Below are 14,507 nucleotides of genomic sequence, written 5' to 3'. Positions count from 1 at the left end.
CCGCATGGGGCAGAGAGGAGCGAGTATGAGAAGCATTCACAGACACAGGCTGTGTGTGCGCTCTTCTGAATTGGGAATAGCCAACATTATAAACTTATTTCAAATTAATCTGTTGGGGAGATCAAATGTGTAAGATAACGTTCACGTACTAACAAAAACATCTAAGAATGTATCTTTTATTCTCCAGTACTGAAAACAGAACCGATAAGGGAGCTTTTGATATGCGCTGTGACGCAGCTCTTGCAAATTACCTTTTTTGTTCGTTGTCTGTCATTTCGAAGCTTAAGTTGCATACGTTTTTTTTTTGCCTAACTATCGATCTGACCCAGTAGACGCCATAATCCCACTCTGTCTCTCTCCCGTCCCGCTTACTGTTTTTATTTATTTATTTTTTTTAATGGTGGGTGTTTACACAGTTGGCTAGAGCAGTGCTGATTGGGGAGAACGAAGGTGCGCTTACTCTTGACCAGGGCAAGTAAGACTGCAACTCAAGGCTGGTAGTCATGCATATGCTCTGGAACAGAGTAATATCGCGTCCACATCGCAGGCTTTGCGATTAGGAAATCGCAACGTCTCAAATCGCAATTTCGATTAATTGCACAGCCCTAATTTGCATAATCCCCGCCTGCCCGCGAGTCTGCCCTGCCCACAAACACTTCTGCTAGTTAGTGTGTTTACATCATGTTGAGAAGACGCTGTGTTCAAGGATACCACAGAAATAAATTTCAAACCTTTTGTTGTGTGCTCGTCATTTTACTGAGGACTAATCTTCAATATTTGGACTAACAAGCGTCTCCGAACCACAACCGAATGATTGATACGTTATGTGTGTATTTTCAAATGAGTGCTCAAAATATCAAGTTTTTGTGCTAATATGTGATGTATACCTAGTGCAGCTTTAGGTTTCCAGGTAAAGCACGATATTAGTCTTACTGAAATAGTTCTGATAATTCACTCTGAACCCACTATTTCCTAAGAATGTGTTGATAAATGTAGACTAATGTTGTTCTAATAATTACTTCATGTAATAATAAATTATGTAGTGTAGCGCACAGACTTTATAGTCATTGTTAAATTGCTGTTTATTTTGCTGCACCGTTGCTTGGAACGAATCGTTTCGAAATCATTGGCAAATGACTCTAATATTAAATGTATATTCTGAGAAAATTACAATGTTTTCTGACCTTAGATGCATTTAAACCTGTTGTAGGGGACTCAACACAATATTAGGACACTTTAAAATACCATATGACCTGCTCTTTAATCTCTAAAGAAATCAAGGGATTAGACATTTTTTGTTTTTTTGTAAGTAATTAGTATTATGCAACAAATATTTTTATTTGTTGCATAATACTTGATATATTGCATATATTGAGCTTAACTTGTTCTGTACCTGAAATACTCCTTTATTGAGAGTACTATACAGTTTTGGGTGATTTAGCAACCCTCCTCTGTGTTCTTGAAAGATCTTGCGCATGTTATGTGTACCCACATCCTGTGTGTTGACTCAGAATCCATCTCCATCTGCATGTGACCAGTTGCCTGTAGTAGCGCTGTAGTCATGCAGCTAGGTTACCTGCAGCAGTAGTAGGTCAAGGGGCCATGGGCCCCATCCTAGTAAAAAATGTGAGTTATTAGAGTCAGTGCTGTGATGAATGACTGGCCCCTAAAGGGAGCTCCCTTCCATAGTGGTGCCTCATCAGCTGCAAAAAGGAGTCCGGTCGATGACTGGGTAGGCAAGAATGATCCCTTTCGCATACTCAGGCAGGCCGTTAACAGGACGCAGGGTTTTATTGGATTCGACAGCAACTGGCATCCAGGGGGAGGCCGCGGGGCACTGGCCTTTCACAGAAGTGCCCTTTTCATTCTACATGTGCTAAACGCCCCAGCAGAATGGGGGAGGGAGTGTTACGGATGAGAGAGAGGCAGAGAAAGATGGAATGGCAGGGGGCCTGCAGCTGTGAGCGAGATCATTCTACTTTCTCAAGATAAGCCTATTCTTTCTCTCCTTTTTTGCTTTCTACCTTCTCTCTTGTTGTCCTAAGGCTCACCCTTGCCCTACGCATTAGTACCAGGAACTGGGTTTTGGGTTGATCGACTTGACCCCACCCGGAACTAACCTTTTTTTAATTAATTAAATTTTTTTAGCCCATGTCATCACAAAAACACATAGTAATATAACTTAAATCATAAGAATCATTTATTAGTGAATTATCATAACTTAAAATGAAAATTCTGTCATTAATTATTCACCCTCATGTTGTTTCAAACCCGTAAGACATTCGTTCATCTTCGGAACACAAATTAAGATATTTTTGATGGAATCTGAGAGCTGTCTGACACTCCATAGACAGCATCGCAACTGAAATGTTCCCAAGTCCAGAAACGTAGGAAGGTGCGTCATGCCGGATCTGTTTCCTACGTTGTTGTGATTTGATCTGAATGGAAACAGCGTATCCATGTGACGCAGCTGACACAGAACGGTATACGCTGTTTACGTCCAGTGGATATTCTCCAAAATGGCACCAGGGTGATGCAGAGGAGACGAATTGTTGAATAAAGTCGTTATTTTTTTTCTTTTGCGCACAAAAAGTATTCTCGTAGCTTCGTATAATTGCGGATGAACCACTGATGTCACATGGATTATTTTACAGATCTCCTTGCTACGTTTCTGGACTTGGGATAATTTCAGTTGCGTTGCTGTCTATGCAGGGTTCCATCAAAAATATCTTAATTTGTGATTAAGATATTATATTCCGAAGATGAACGAAGGTCTTATGGGTTTGAAATTACATGAGGGTGAGTAATTAATGACATAATTTTCATTTTTGGGTGAACTAACCCTTTAAAATCAAGGTGGAAGGCCGATGCTAAGTAGATAGCTTGTGTTGCTTTCAAAACATTTTTTTAAATGTTAGTTGATTATAAGTTGGCCTTTCATACATATTGGGCAAATTTTGGAATATCAAATATAAAATGCTGCATGGAAACAACAAAGATGTGAATAAAATTGTCCAAAAACTTGATTCGTGTAGAAGACGTACATAAATTGCAATGGAAATTCCTAGATGGGCATCCAAAAAGTCATGTGACTGCCCCAAGTCATTTCACAGAATAATTCACTGAGATGACTGTCTATGATTGCTTTCCAGAAATACACTGAACAAAATTATAAACGCAACACTTTTGTCACCTGTGCAATAATCATGCTGTCTAATCAGCATCTTGATATGCCACACCTGTGAGGTGGATGGATTATCTTGGCAAAGGAGAAGTGCTCACTAACACAAATTTAGACAGATTTGTGAACAATATTTGAGAGAAATAGGCCTTTTGTGTACATAGAAAAAGTCTTAGATCTTTGAGTTCAGCTCATGAAAAATGGGGGCAAAAACAAAAGTGTTGCGTTTATAATTTTCAGTGTATGTTGACATGCTGTCGCTCCCAGACATCAGGCCAGCAAATGTCTTGTTGCCTATTAGCAAACTTAAACTTTGTCAGGGCATTTTGTCTGCACACTGTAAACTCTTAGAAATGACTAGAAGAGCCACAGTGACCTCTACTTCCATCTCTTTTCCCCCAGAAATGATGATTTTTTTTCTTTTTGACATTTCTTTTTGCAGATTTGTTGTGATGTTTAGATTTTTTTTTTGCATAAATGAAATTCACAATTTAGATGGAAACTTTGTAAATTAATGTTTAGTTTATGACATGACTAGTCAATTCTATATATAAAGATGTATTGTAATCCTTTTTATGTATTATTATTCTTTTTTTTTTTCATTTTTAGGATTCAGTCCTTTAGCAGTTACCTGGAAGACATTATCAATTACCGCTGGGAACTGGAAGAAGGGAAGGCCAATCCACTGAAGGAGCACCAGTTTGAAGAGCTGCCACCCCGCACACAGGTGGAACTCTTGCACAGACTCTGTGACTATCGTCTTGATGCTGCTGATGTCTTTGACCGGCTCAAGGTAGCAACCTTGTCATAGCACAAAAACAGATACAGGTTTTGCATTTGTTTGTTTAATACTCACCATAACAGAAGTGATCAAAATGCATTTTGTCTAAAAGAAATCCTGGGTTTTACAGGGCCTGGATGCAGACAGTTTACGTGTTGAGCCTCTGGGCCAGGATGGGAACGGGGCCCTCTATTGGTACTTTTATGGTACGCGGCTATTCAAAGAGGAGCCAGTTGAAGCAATGTCTCCCCAATACAGGTATGGAGAGGTGCTTTCACAAGAGCCTACAAGAAACAATGGCATTTATATTTGTTAGTATATGTATGTTTAAAGTTGTAAAAGAAACCTTCACCGAGAAACCATTTTCACAGTGAGAGTTATGACAAAGTGACTGAAAAGAAAAGAAGAGGGAGGCCACCAAAGAAGTCTGAAGATAGACTGGCCATGTAAGACCTAAACATCCTTTAAATGCATTGTATAAAATGCTTTAGTACAAAGATTTACTACTTACTAGGCTTTGAAGTTTAATTATTTAGAAAGATAAGCGTCTATTCTTGTTTGTTTTAGGGAGGAGGAGGGGGAAGACTCTGTGAAGGAAGAGGATGAAAGTATTGAGGAGCCCAAGCCTGCAATAGGTGAGTCACTGTAAACAAGTATTGCTGCTTTTATTATCGTTAGTATTTTATTAGTATTGCTGCTGTTTGTTGTAGGCCTAAAGATGTAGAGTTAACAATTTTTTCTTCGTTATTATTCTGCATCGCAAGTGGCTTAAAGCACCCAGGGCAGCTGTAATGCATGTCTGCTGCAATGTGCATGAAATGCTCTTTCAGCAAAAGCATGAAATGTGGAATGTTCATGACACAAATTGAAATTAAATGCTAGTAATCATGCCAGAAGTTGTAGCTTGCCTACACAGAGATTTCTAAGAGATGAAAGCTCAAGCTACTGGTTGGAAGCTAAACAGATTTAGTAACATTTGACAAATTATTATCAGGATGTTTTGGTTTCATTATAAAATTCTTATTTAATTTGGAGTAGGGGTGGGCGACCTTCCCAAAATGTCATATCACGATCTTGTCACACAAAATCACAATCCACGATCTGAATCGCGATCTTCCCAATTTTGAGATGTACTATTGAGAATATCAAGAGTGGAACAAGCCTATGACTTACCTGTTTGAACAATTTAAAACACAGTATTGCATTAAACAACCAAAATGGACATTAAAGCCTGAGTTAAACTTTAAAACTCTGCATCACTGTATGAATCAAATATACATTGCTTCTTATTAAAGTTATAAAGTGATTCATTCAAGAGCAGTGAGTGATTTTCTCTGTCTTTTGTTGTTTGATTAACATTAATGATACAGACAGCAGTAGGTTTATTAGGCTGCTGTCTCTTTAAGACCGAATGCACGGGTCTAATATACTGACATGCATCCGATTTCCGATGGCACCATGAGACCAGCTATGTTGTTATTTTTATAGCGCCGTGCTCCCCGTCTGTGTAATTCATAAATAATCTGGCAGGGTGCAGAATTCGGCACGACACCGGTTCGAACATATATGGCTGAACACTGCTACTAGCAGTTTCTGACATTTTCAGTGCGTGAGAGAGTGTTTTTTTTTATTGCTGGCATGATGCCGGTGCGCGAGCTCTAGAAACTCCACCCTCTTCTGAAAGGGGAGGCGGGAGCACCAGCTCGTTTTCATTTAAAGGGACAAACACAAAAAACTGTGCGTTTTGGCTCATACCCTAAAAATGGCAATTTCAACAAGCTATAAAAAATTATTTGTAGGGTATTTTGAGCTAAGACTTCACATACACACTCTGGGGACATCAGAGACTTATTTTACATCTTGTAAAAAGGGGCATAATAGGTCACCTTTCACTTAAGACATAACTGATTGCCTTTTGTAAATACAATTAAAAATTGTCCTGGCTCTTCCAAGCTTTAATAATGGCAGTGGTTGGGTGTTTCTATTCAACAGTTCAAAAGAAGTCCAATAAAGTGCATCCATCTATAATAAAAAAAGTGCTTCACACGGCTCCGGGGGGGGGGTGAATAAAGACCTCCTGTAGCGAATCGACGCGTTCTTGTAAGAAACATATACATATTTAAAACGTTTTACCCACTTTTCTGTAGTTTGTGCTAACTGTTGTACGCGGAAGCCATTCCGGGCGGATGACGTAGGACGTATGCATAGCGCATGCGCCGGTTTGTTTACAGGAGCAAAAGAAGCAAAGTTTCCTTACTTTAGCAAAGGAAAACCAGTCTCCTCTTGGCTTATATCGAAATCCTCCGGCATTTTTCTTTACAAATCCTCGTTTTGTACTTCTAATTCGTGACCGGTGTTTTGTTTTGTTCTCTCCTCTCTGCTTCCGCGTTCGTCACTTCTCACCGGCGCATGCTCTACGCATACGTCCTACGTCATCCGCCCGGAATGAACGCACATACAACAATTAGCGGAAGCTAGAGATTACGGTTTATAAAGTTTTAAATATAGATATTTTTCTTACAAAAACGCATTGATTCGCTACAGGAGGCCTTTATTCACCCCCCGGAGCCATGTGGGACACTTTTTTATTATGGATGTTAATGAGGTGATATTTGTGTAATGTGTTGTCAGAGCGTGAGCGTGGGGCCTGGTCTCTGGTGTGTGACACAGAGGAGCAGTGGGTCAATCTGGCCGAAAGTATTAAGGACAAAATCTCTCCTCAGGACCGGCACCTGTACCGTATTATCACTCAAAACTTCCTGCCTGAGATCAGTAACATGATTGAACACAAGGTGAGACTTTTCACTCTGTCTGATTGAACCTCATGCATTGTAATCATGAGTCACGTTATGAGTCAAACGGGGATATAGGTTCCTTAATATCCTTAATAGAGATTGCCATCTCTATGGTGGCATATGCTGTTAAGCTATGTCAGTAGGATGTTTAAATGTTTCTTTGAGAAGTCCCTTGAGAAGAATTTGATTAAACTCATGTAATTTAAAAAAATATTTGTATGAATAATTATTTTTAACTACTTTTTTTATTAATATTTTGTAAGGGTGGTTTCCCTACAGTGGTTCAGGCTGTAGGATTGCCGAAGGACTAAAGAAAAGATAACAGTACAATGGTATAAAACTGTACATTTCTTGTCTATTACCACCCACTGCTACTTATACCAACGACGGAAATAAGTGCAGTTAGAATAGCCAATTATGTGGTAGAGTGTTGCTATTTTGTGACTATATTGTATTGCAATAGGTAGCACTTTAATGTTAATGTTGAATTGAGACTAGTTAGCACATCATTTATAATTAAAATGGTTTAATGACAGTATTTTATTATGGTTACACTTGAATTAGCTACAAAATAGATGAAGGATGGTAAAACATAAACCGTTAATTGTACCCAGCATGTATGTAAAATGTTACCTGAGAGAGAGAGAGAGAGAGAGATAAAGATGGAGGGAGAGAGAGCAGAGCCCCAAGAAAAGGGCCCCAGTAAAGAAAGAGAGATCGCCAGCCAAGAAAAGAGACAACAAAGAAAAGAGACAGAGCAACAGTTACAATCTTGACCATGTGACTAAAAACCAAATATGAGACATTCAACCTGACCAATCAGCAAATTACAGATTTCCCCACCATGCAAAAGGTGTGACAATTAGCAGACCCCCGATGTATACACAATGATCACAATCAGCACTTTTGTGACTTCAGGAATTCCAAATGGCCCTTTTGCTACCGAAGATAGGTTTGGGACAGGAAAACAGAAGTCTTTTATCATTTTCAACCCTACAATTTTTTTTAAATGATTATTTCAATTCAAAATGAAATGTTTTTAAAATCATAGTAATTAACCACTATAGTGTACACTGGCTCGAGATTAAGTTGCCATGCAGGGTCCATTGTCTTTATGGACAATTGCAACTGCTCCAGAATATTTCAGAGGCATCGAGTATCTACATAGTGCAGCAGATTAATAATACTCAAGTTTAGAGCAATATGATACTCAAGTTTATTTCAAGCTATTTCAATTTTCATATGCACATAGATAATAGATTAACTAGATTACCTGAACTTTCTCTTATCTTACCAGTAAGAAACTGTCTACATCGGATACATGTTGGTATGCACATTTTGCAGTGGTGTTGACATGTCATTTCCGTGGCTAATCAAGACCTATTAGAGTGTCTGGTTGCCATAGCTACCATGCTTCCAGCAATTACCATTACATACCCTCACTGTAAAATGTACATCTTGCTTCAGTGCTTCCAGCATTATGCAACTTCACATTTTCCACACATGTACATATTAAGGACCAGATATTTTCTTTCGCAACCTTGATGCAATGGGTTTTAACATGGACAACTGCCTCTTCAAATCAAACCCATCCACCCACTCTCTCTCACACATGCACACAAGCACAGTCTCACAACCCTGTCAGAGCCAATCCATCTAGCCGTCGTCATGTGGCAAGCTCTCACCTTGAAGCGAGCTGGAACATGGTGATTGACGGCCTGCAGTGCTGCAGGTTTTTTGACCTCTTAAGTGGTGATACCACAGACACTCCATCTTCTAGCATGGGATTAAGTGTTGTAGGGTAATGCACAAAGCTGAAGATCCTGAATATACTGAGATGGGGGAAGATGGGCCTTTGTCGCCGTGGGCTGTTTGGTTCTGTGATGACACTCTTTACCCTTCCTTTAGCCTCTTGGTTAAAACAAAGGGCATATTCAGGAGGGGTTGATATCCCCCCAAGTGACCTACCTGTCACCCACATATGTGTGTAACTGACAAGATTATTCTTCCCCAGGAGAAAGAGATCAAGCAGAAGGTACTGAATCCGCTCAAGGAACACAACAGTCATCACCACACTGAACAAAATGGCAGTAAAGAGAATGGGGTGGGCTTTTTTTAAACATGTCAGCACTTTCTTGTTTATGTATGTGATGTAAGCTATGGTTTAATTGATGAATTTATGTGAAGCAGACACGAGCCACAACTGAGGTGGACAAGCAGAGGGAGGAGGACCTGGAAAGGCAAATCCTGCTCGCTGAACAACGGAAAGAAGAAGAAAGACTGCTTCAGGAAGAACGGGAGAGAGAGGAACAGGAGCGAGTCAAAGCTGTTGAGGGTGAGTCACAGTTCAGGTAACCAGCGACCAAAGTTTCCCCAGAAGCATGATCAAAGACACACTGATCCTAGAGCACATTCTGTGGTCTTGTCTCAACATGGCGGTTTTGAAGTCAGCATGTTTTTAACCCAAGGCTGCTTTAACCATATAAAGAGCTGAGCTAGGGGAAATGACCAGCCTCACTCCTCGTGAGAATCATACAGCTCTGATATCCCCTGTCAGTGGGTTAATTAACTCTTGATTGTGCTGCTGCTGATGGGCCTATCCACATTAATGTATTATGGATGAAGATCGAGCCTGCGGTTCTCTCCAGTGGTTTCTTCCTCGAGCTCTTTTAATCCTCCCAGCAGGGTGTATCAGTCAGGGCTTTTAATGTCAGCACATAAAGCATATCTCTCCTTTATCTTGCCTGTGCCCTTTGATCAAATGTGCCTTCTAAAGCTGCCTGATGAATTGCTCTTGTTACTACTTGATTTCGTTTGCAAACTTTTCATCACCTTGGCCTAGGCAGAAGTGGGCAGGTAACAAATGCACTATTAATGGTAATAAAAAGTGTAAAGTGCTTTATTATTCTGTCATTCACTGATGTTTTTGTATGTTGTTCAGAGCGTGCACGTAGAAGGAAGCAGCGAGAGGAGAAGGCCTGGTTGCTCTCTCAAGGAAAAGAACTTCCCCCTGAACTGCTGAATCTGGAGACTTACTCACCTAGTCGCCGAGCACGTCGCACCAAAGAGCTGTAAGGACTTTGTTTTAACTCTCAAACTCCGTATTAGCTTTACATTTTGCTAATAGTCTCCTAACACACATTGGATGTTAATTTTGCTTGTTAATTAATGTGTACGTTTTTATGTGTAGTTTGGTGTGGTTGGTTGCTATTCATTACTCACTTCTCTTTTTGTATTGTAGTTATGATATAGATGATGATTACACTGCTCTCTACAAAGGTACGTTTGGACAACAGTTTTTGTGTTGTGATCAAACCACAGTGTTTGTTTCCTCATTCAATACCTACAGTAAATATAGAAGTTCCACTGAAATAATGTAACATTATTTTCTCTTCAGTGTTGGAGGCCCTCAAAGTTCACAAAGATGCCTGGCCTTTCATGGAGCCTGTTGATGAGTCTTATGCCCCCAACTATCATGAAATCATACAGGTGGGCATACAAGCTGTTATAAAGACATTTGTTTGACCTTGTTAAGAATAATTCAATAAGATATTTAAAATGTTTCATCAGACTCCAATGGACCTGTCCACCATTGAGAAAAAGCTGAATGATGGGGAGTACATTGCTAAGGATGAGTTTGTGGCTGATGTAAAGCTTATGTTTGAGAACTGCCTGGAATACAATGGAGAAGAGAGTGGTAAATATGATTAAACTTGTTGCAAAGTTAAGCAGAAGTGAAACTGTTTAAAAATAATCTACTCAACAAAATGTATGAATGTGTAGCAGTGTTTAAAAATTGATGAGCAAAGCATTTCATACAAGTAGTGGAAGTATGTGGAAAGGCTCTGACATTGATTAATAGAGAGTGATTGAGCTGTCCTCCAGTGCACCAGGTCCTGCAGTGCCACAGAGACATTCCAGCCCCGCAGCTCCCCTCCCTGGAGTCATCCATCCATCAGAATGCACTCCTCTGGGGGTGGCGGGGTCAGAGGTCAACTGTGGTTCTGTGACCTGGTTGGTGTGCTTGCTGTGCAATGGGAGATGAGATTGTATGTGTGTGTGTGCGCTTGTGTTTACCTGTCTGTATCTCCTCAGAATACACAATAATGGCTGAGTCCTTGGAACGCTGCTTTAGCCGGGCCCTACTGAAGCACTTCCCTGCTGAGGATGGCAACACGGATGAGGAGTTTCACGTGAGCAGTGAGGACCGGGACCGCAAGGATAAGAAAAAGAGCAAAAGTCACAAACAGTCTGGTCCTGAGAGCTTGATCAGAGCCACTGAGCAAGTTCAAAAACGCAAAACGTGCAATAGTGGAAAGGGAAATAATCAGCAAGAAGACAAACCAAAATCTACTTTACAACACCCTCCCCCACACTACATCAATGGTCCCCCACATCCTCATAACATCTACCTAGGACAGCAACAGTCTGGCATGTTACATCCTGTTCAACAGGTTAGACTACACTCTCTACACAATAAAATTTGTTTATTGTTGACAGCTGAAACAACAGTTTTGACTTATCATAAAAGTGCTTCTGGAGCACTTATTATTGCCAGTACTACATAAGAGATGTGCTCTTTTTTGCCTATAGTTTCAACAACCTGCAGGTCCTTTGGGACCAGGAATGTATGCTCAACGAATGATGATTGACCCCCAGTATCCATATCCTGGACAGAGACCCCTCATGTCCAGGCCACAGGTGGATCATGGAACTCGGCATATACATCACTACAACATGCAGGTATGTAGTGATCTTCACCAGCAGCATTAGTTTTGATCACTTTGTGAGGAAAATGTTTCCTCACCTCTTGAAGGTTGTTTATAATGGTTTTCTTTCTTTCTTTTTTTTTTTTTTAATCAGGGTTCCCACATAAATGGTCCACATCTTGGTCCTAGATACCCAATTGGACTTGATGGTCAACCACTACAACGTCCACATCAGCAACATTCTTATCCTGGTCCTACTCATGGTCCTTCTCTTGGCCCAAGACCAATGGCCCTTCAGCCTGGAGGCCTCTGTGCCCCTCCACCTGAAGGTAACATGTACCCTTCACGGCAACATCCAGAAGGGCAGTCCATGCAGCCTGTGGGGAACCGGTATCCCAGGCCAGGTGTCCCAATGCATAGTTCCTACCCTCTTTATGGCCACCATAGCATGAATGTGCCCAGGATGTGGCCACCCATGAACAATCAGGGGCAGCAGACACCTGGTGGACCTATGATGCAAGAACAGAGTGCAATTAGCCAGCATCCATACAATAACAACATGATCCGTCCTCCACACAGTACTGGTTATGCAGTGACAAATGGTCAATATAGAATGCCCTCTGTCAGCTCCCAAAGTCCCACTGGCCAAAGACAACCAGGGGCTCCTCAGGTATTAAGGCCACATTTGGCTTCCATGCTTGATAGTCCAGAGATGATTGCCCTCCAGCAGCTCTCGGCCTCATCGTCTCATCCTGTTGAGAACTTTCAGCCCACTCCACAATGTGGTGGTAATGCTTTAGCTTCTGCTGCTTTGTCTTCTCCTGAAAACCAGCTCATCAGGCCTTCTAGAGATGGTGCTACAGACATCCAACACACTCACATATCCCCCAAAGGTAAGAGTGGTATTTTTTGCCATGTTTGTTTTCTCATGAAAATGAGATTGGGAGTTTGCACTTGCATGATTTAAGCACATTTTACCACCATTGTATATCCCGACAGGTTCAAGTCCAAAATCTGGTGATAAACGGTCAACTGGAGAAAATGCCTTGACTGGAGCTGACATGCGTTCTCATGCTAATCCAACAGAAAAATCTGAGCAACCACCTCTAGGAACAGCTCCGGCATCAGTGTCCAATCCAAGCACAGAAGGTCCCAGTCAGAATGAAGAGAAACATAAACCGTCAAATCTAGAGAAAATCCACAACAGTGACCACCCAAATTCTCAAACCCAGCCAGGTCGCCCACAGCAAAAATCTGTGAATGACTCTTCATTACCCCTAAATGGTCCTCAGCTAGTGCCTCATAAAACCCCAGATGAAATTCCCCAGTATCCCTCTCAACAAATCCATAAACATGTTCCACCACAATTTATTCAGAATGATTCTCAACGACAGTCTCAGAATGTTCCTTCACATATTCTGCAGAATCTTTCTCAACAGATGCCACAAAATGCATCTCATCAGTATCCACAGAACAGCTCACAGCAAATACCACACAATGGACCAGTCAGAGGGCCACAGGCAGGACCTCTTCATGGAATGCCACAGATTCCACCTCAGGGGGGTCAGCCCGGTGTTCATCAGCCTGCTACCCTCAGCTCTTTACCTCCTAGCCACCCTGTATCGCATCCACTTGCTCAACCCTCTCCAGCTGATCAGGGAGACCAAAGGCCTTGTGAGCCTACCAGCAGGAAAGTGTCAAGTGGGAGTACAGCCTCCAAGGATAGTAGCAATGCTGACATGAGGAATTATTGTGCCAGTGGGCTTTACAAACCACAGCCCTTCAGTCCAGAGTCACAAACCCAACTAGGAAGGCAGGAGCTAGCACCCCTTCACAATCAGGCTCCTCCAATACACACTCAGGGTCCAGAGAGTAACACTGTGACCCAATACGGTGCAACTGAGCCAGCACATCAACACTTTGGCCCACAGATGGGTAGAGCATTACACCAGCCAAATCACCAGCCTTACCCAAACCAGGGACCACCATCACAGGGAAATAACCCTCATCAAAATCCTGCACACTATCCTGCTTATCACCAGCAAGGTGTTCCATACCAGTATCGCATGGCCATGCAGCATCCTCAAGGCCAATCCAGCATGTATCCTCAGTTCCATCAGCAGCAGTTCTATCAGCACTCCCGACATGGCAGACCTGGATTTCCATCTGAGGAGTGGCCTAGACCTCCATACCACCCTCAGCACCCAATGATGCCCAATTCTTACCCATCACCATCCGTTGGAAGTTTTAATGGCCGACACAATGACAATAGCGTGTCTCCACATGGCTCGGATGGATCTGTTGGGAGTTTAATGTCACCTAGTCCTTTACCTGATGGGTCCCATAGCAGTGCATTGAAAAACAGAGAGGATGGCAGCCCTGCCAAGCAGGCAAGGACTGAAGAGCCTTCTGAACGGTCTGAGAGCCCAAAGGAGATCTTGGACCTGGACAGCCACAATGCTACAGCCCGACATCGTACTTCAGTTCAGCCACACCCCAGTTTCCCATATGGGCCTCGAGGCATGCATCCCAGCATGCAGCAGAGTGGTGCTCCTCCACCCCATATGGTGGCAAGTGGGCCGTATTCTGGTCAGCAGTTTCCCAGTGGACATTTTGCACCACAGCATCCTCATCCACATTTGATGGAAGCTTTACAGAGGCCCCAGCACCTGCCTTTCTCTCCAGGCCAAACTCGCATGGCTATGTACAGGCATCCAAATGTTGCAGGTCACTTCCAGGGGATGATGGTTCCTCAAAGATCAGTGGTTGCAGAACACTTACTTCGCACTGGGTAAGAGATCTCATTTATCTCTCAGATCTTATGATATAATTAAATTGGATCCAGAAGAATGATCCACTTACACATTCATCTACATTTGTCTGTATAATGCTTTCACATCAATTTTCCTTACTTTTAATAACCCTTTTTCTTGTCTGATAGGCACCAGATGTTGGGTACAGCATCTCCCAGTGGCCCAGGTAATGAACAAGGAGTATGAAAAGTGGGATTTCATTGGAAACTCAAGGAAAATTAATACCTT

General features: G+C 41.9%; 1 protein-coding gene across 3 annotated transcripts in view; it reads left to right on the top strand.

The window, feature by feature from the left end:
- LOC107700962 (cat eye syndrome critical region protein 2-like) overlaps window positions 1–14,507 on the top strand; it is a 39,563-nt gene that overhangs the window by 21,181 nt on the left and 3,875 nt on the right. Inside the window, exons 3-18 of one of the 3 annotated variants that reach the window (XM_016502858.1) lie at window positions 3,791–3,974; window positions 4,093–4,220; window positions 4,334–4,408; window positions 4,530–4,597; window positions 6,594–6,754; window positions 8,772–8,861; window positions 8,948–9,092; window positions 9,699–9,828; window positions 9,999–10,036; window positions 10,155–10,246; window positions 10,328–10,454; window positions 10,853–11,211; window positions 11,351–11,500; window positions 11,621–12,359; window positions 12,466–14,257; window positions 14,408–14,496. In XM_016502858.1, the coding sequence (XP_016358344.1) occupies window positions 3,791–3,974; window positions 4,093–4,220; window positions 4,334–4,408; window positions 4,530–4,597; window positions 6,594–6,754; window positions 8,772–8,861; window positions 8,948–9,092; window positions 9,699–9,828; window positions 9,999–10,036; window positions 10,155–10,246; window positions 10,328–10,454; window positions 10,853–11,211; window positions 11,351–11,500; window positions 11,621–12,359; window positions 12,466–14,257; window positions 14,408–14,465 (4,336 nt within the window). In that variant the 3' untranslated portion in view covers window positions 14,466–14,496. Of the gene's footprint in view, window positions 1–3,790; window positions 3,975–4,092; window positions 4,221–4,333; window positions 4,409–4,529; window positions 4,598–6,593; window positions 6,755–8,771; window positions 8,862–8,944; window positions 9,093–9,698; window positions 9,829–9,998; window positions 10,037–10,154; window positions 10,247–10,327; window positions 10,455–10,852; window positions 11,212–11,350; window positions 11,501–11,620; window positions 12,360–12,465; window positions 14,258–14,407; window positions 14,497–14,507 lie in introns of those variants that run through there. The other 2 variants (XM_016502844.1, XM_016502852.1) reach the window with 2 other exon arrangements.

This window comes from Sinocyclocheilus anshuiensis, unplaced genomic scaffold, assembly GCF_001515605.1.
Source record: "Sinocyclocheilus anshuiensis isolate Anshui unplaced genomic scaffold, SAMN03320099.WGS_v1.1 scaffold1423, whole genome shotgun sequence".
Classification (NCBI taxonomy): Eukaryota; Metazoa; Chordata; class Actinopteri; order Cypriniformes; family Cyprinidae; genus Sinocyclocheilus; species Sinocyclocheilus anshuiensis.
This window is presented reverse-complemented; position numbering and strand designations above follow the sequence as displayed.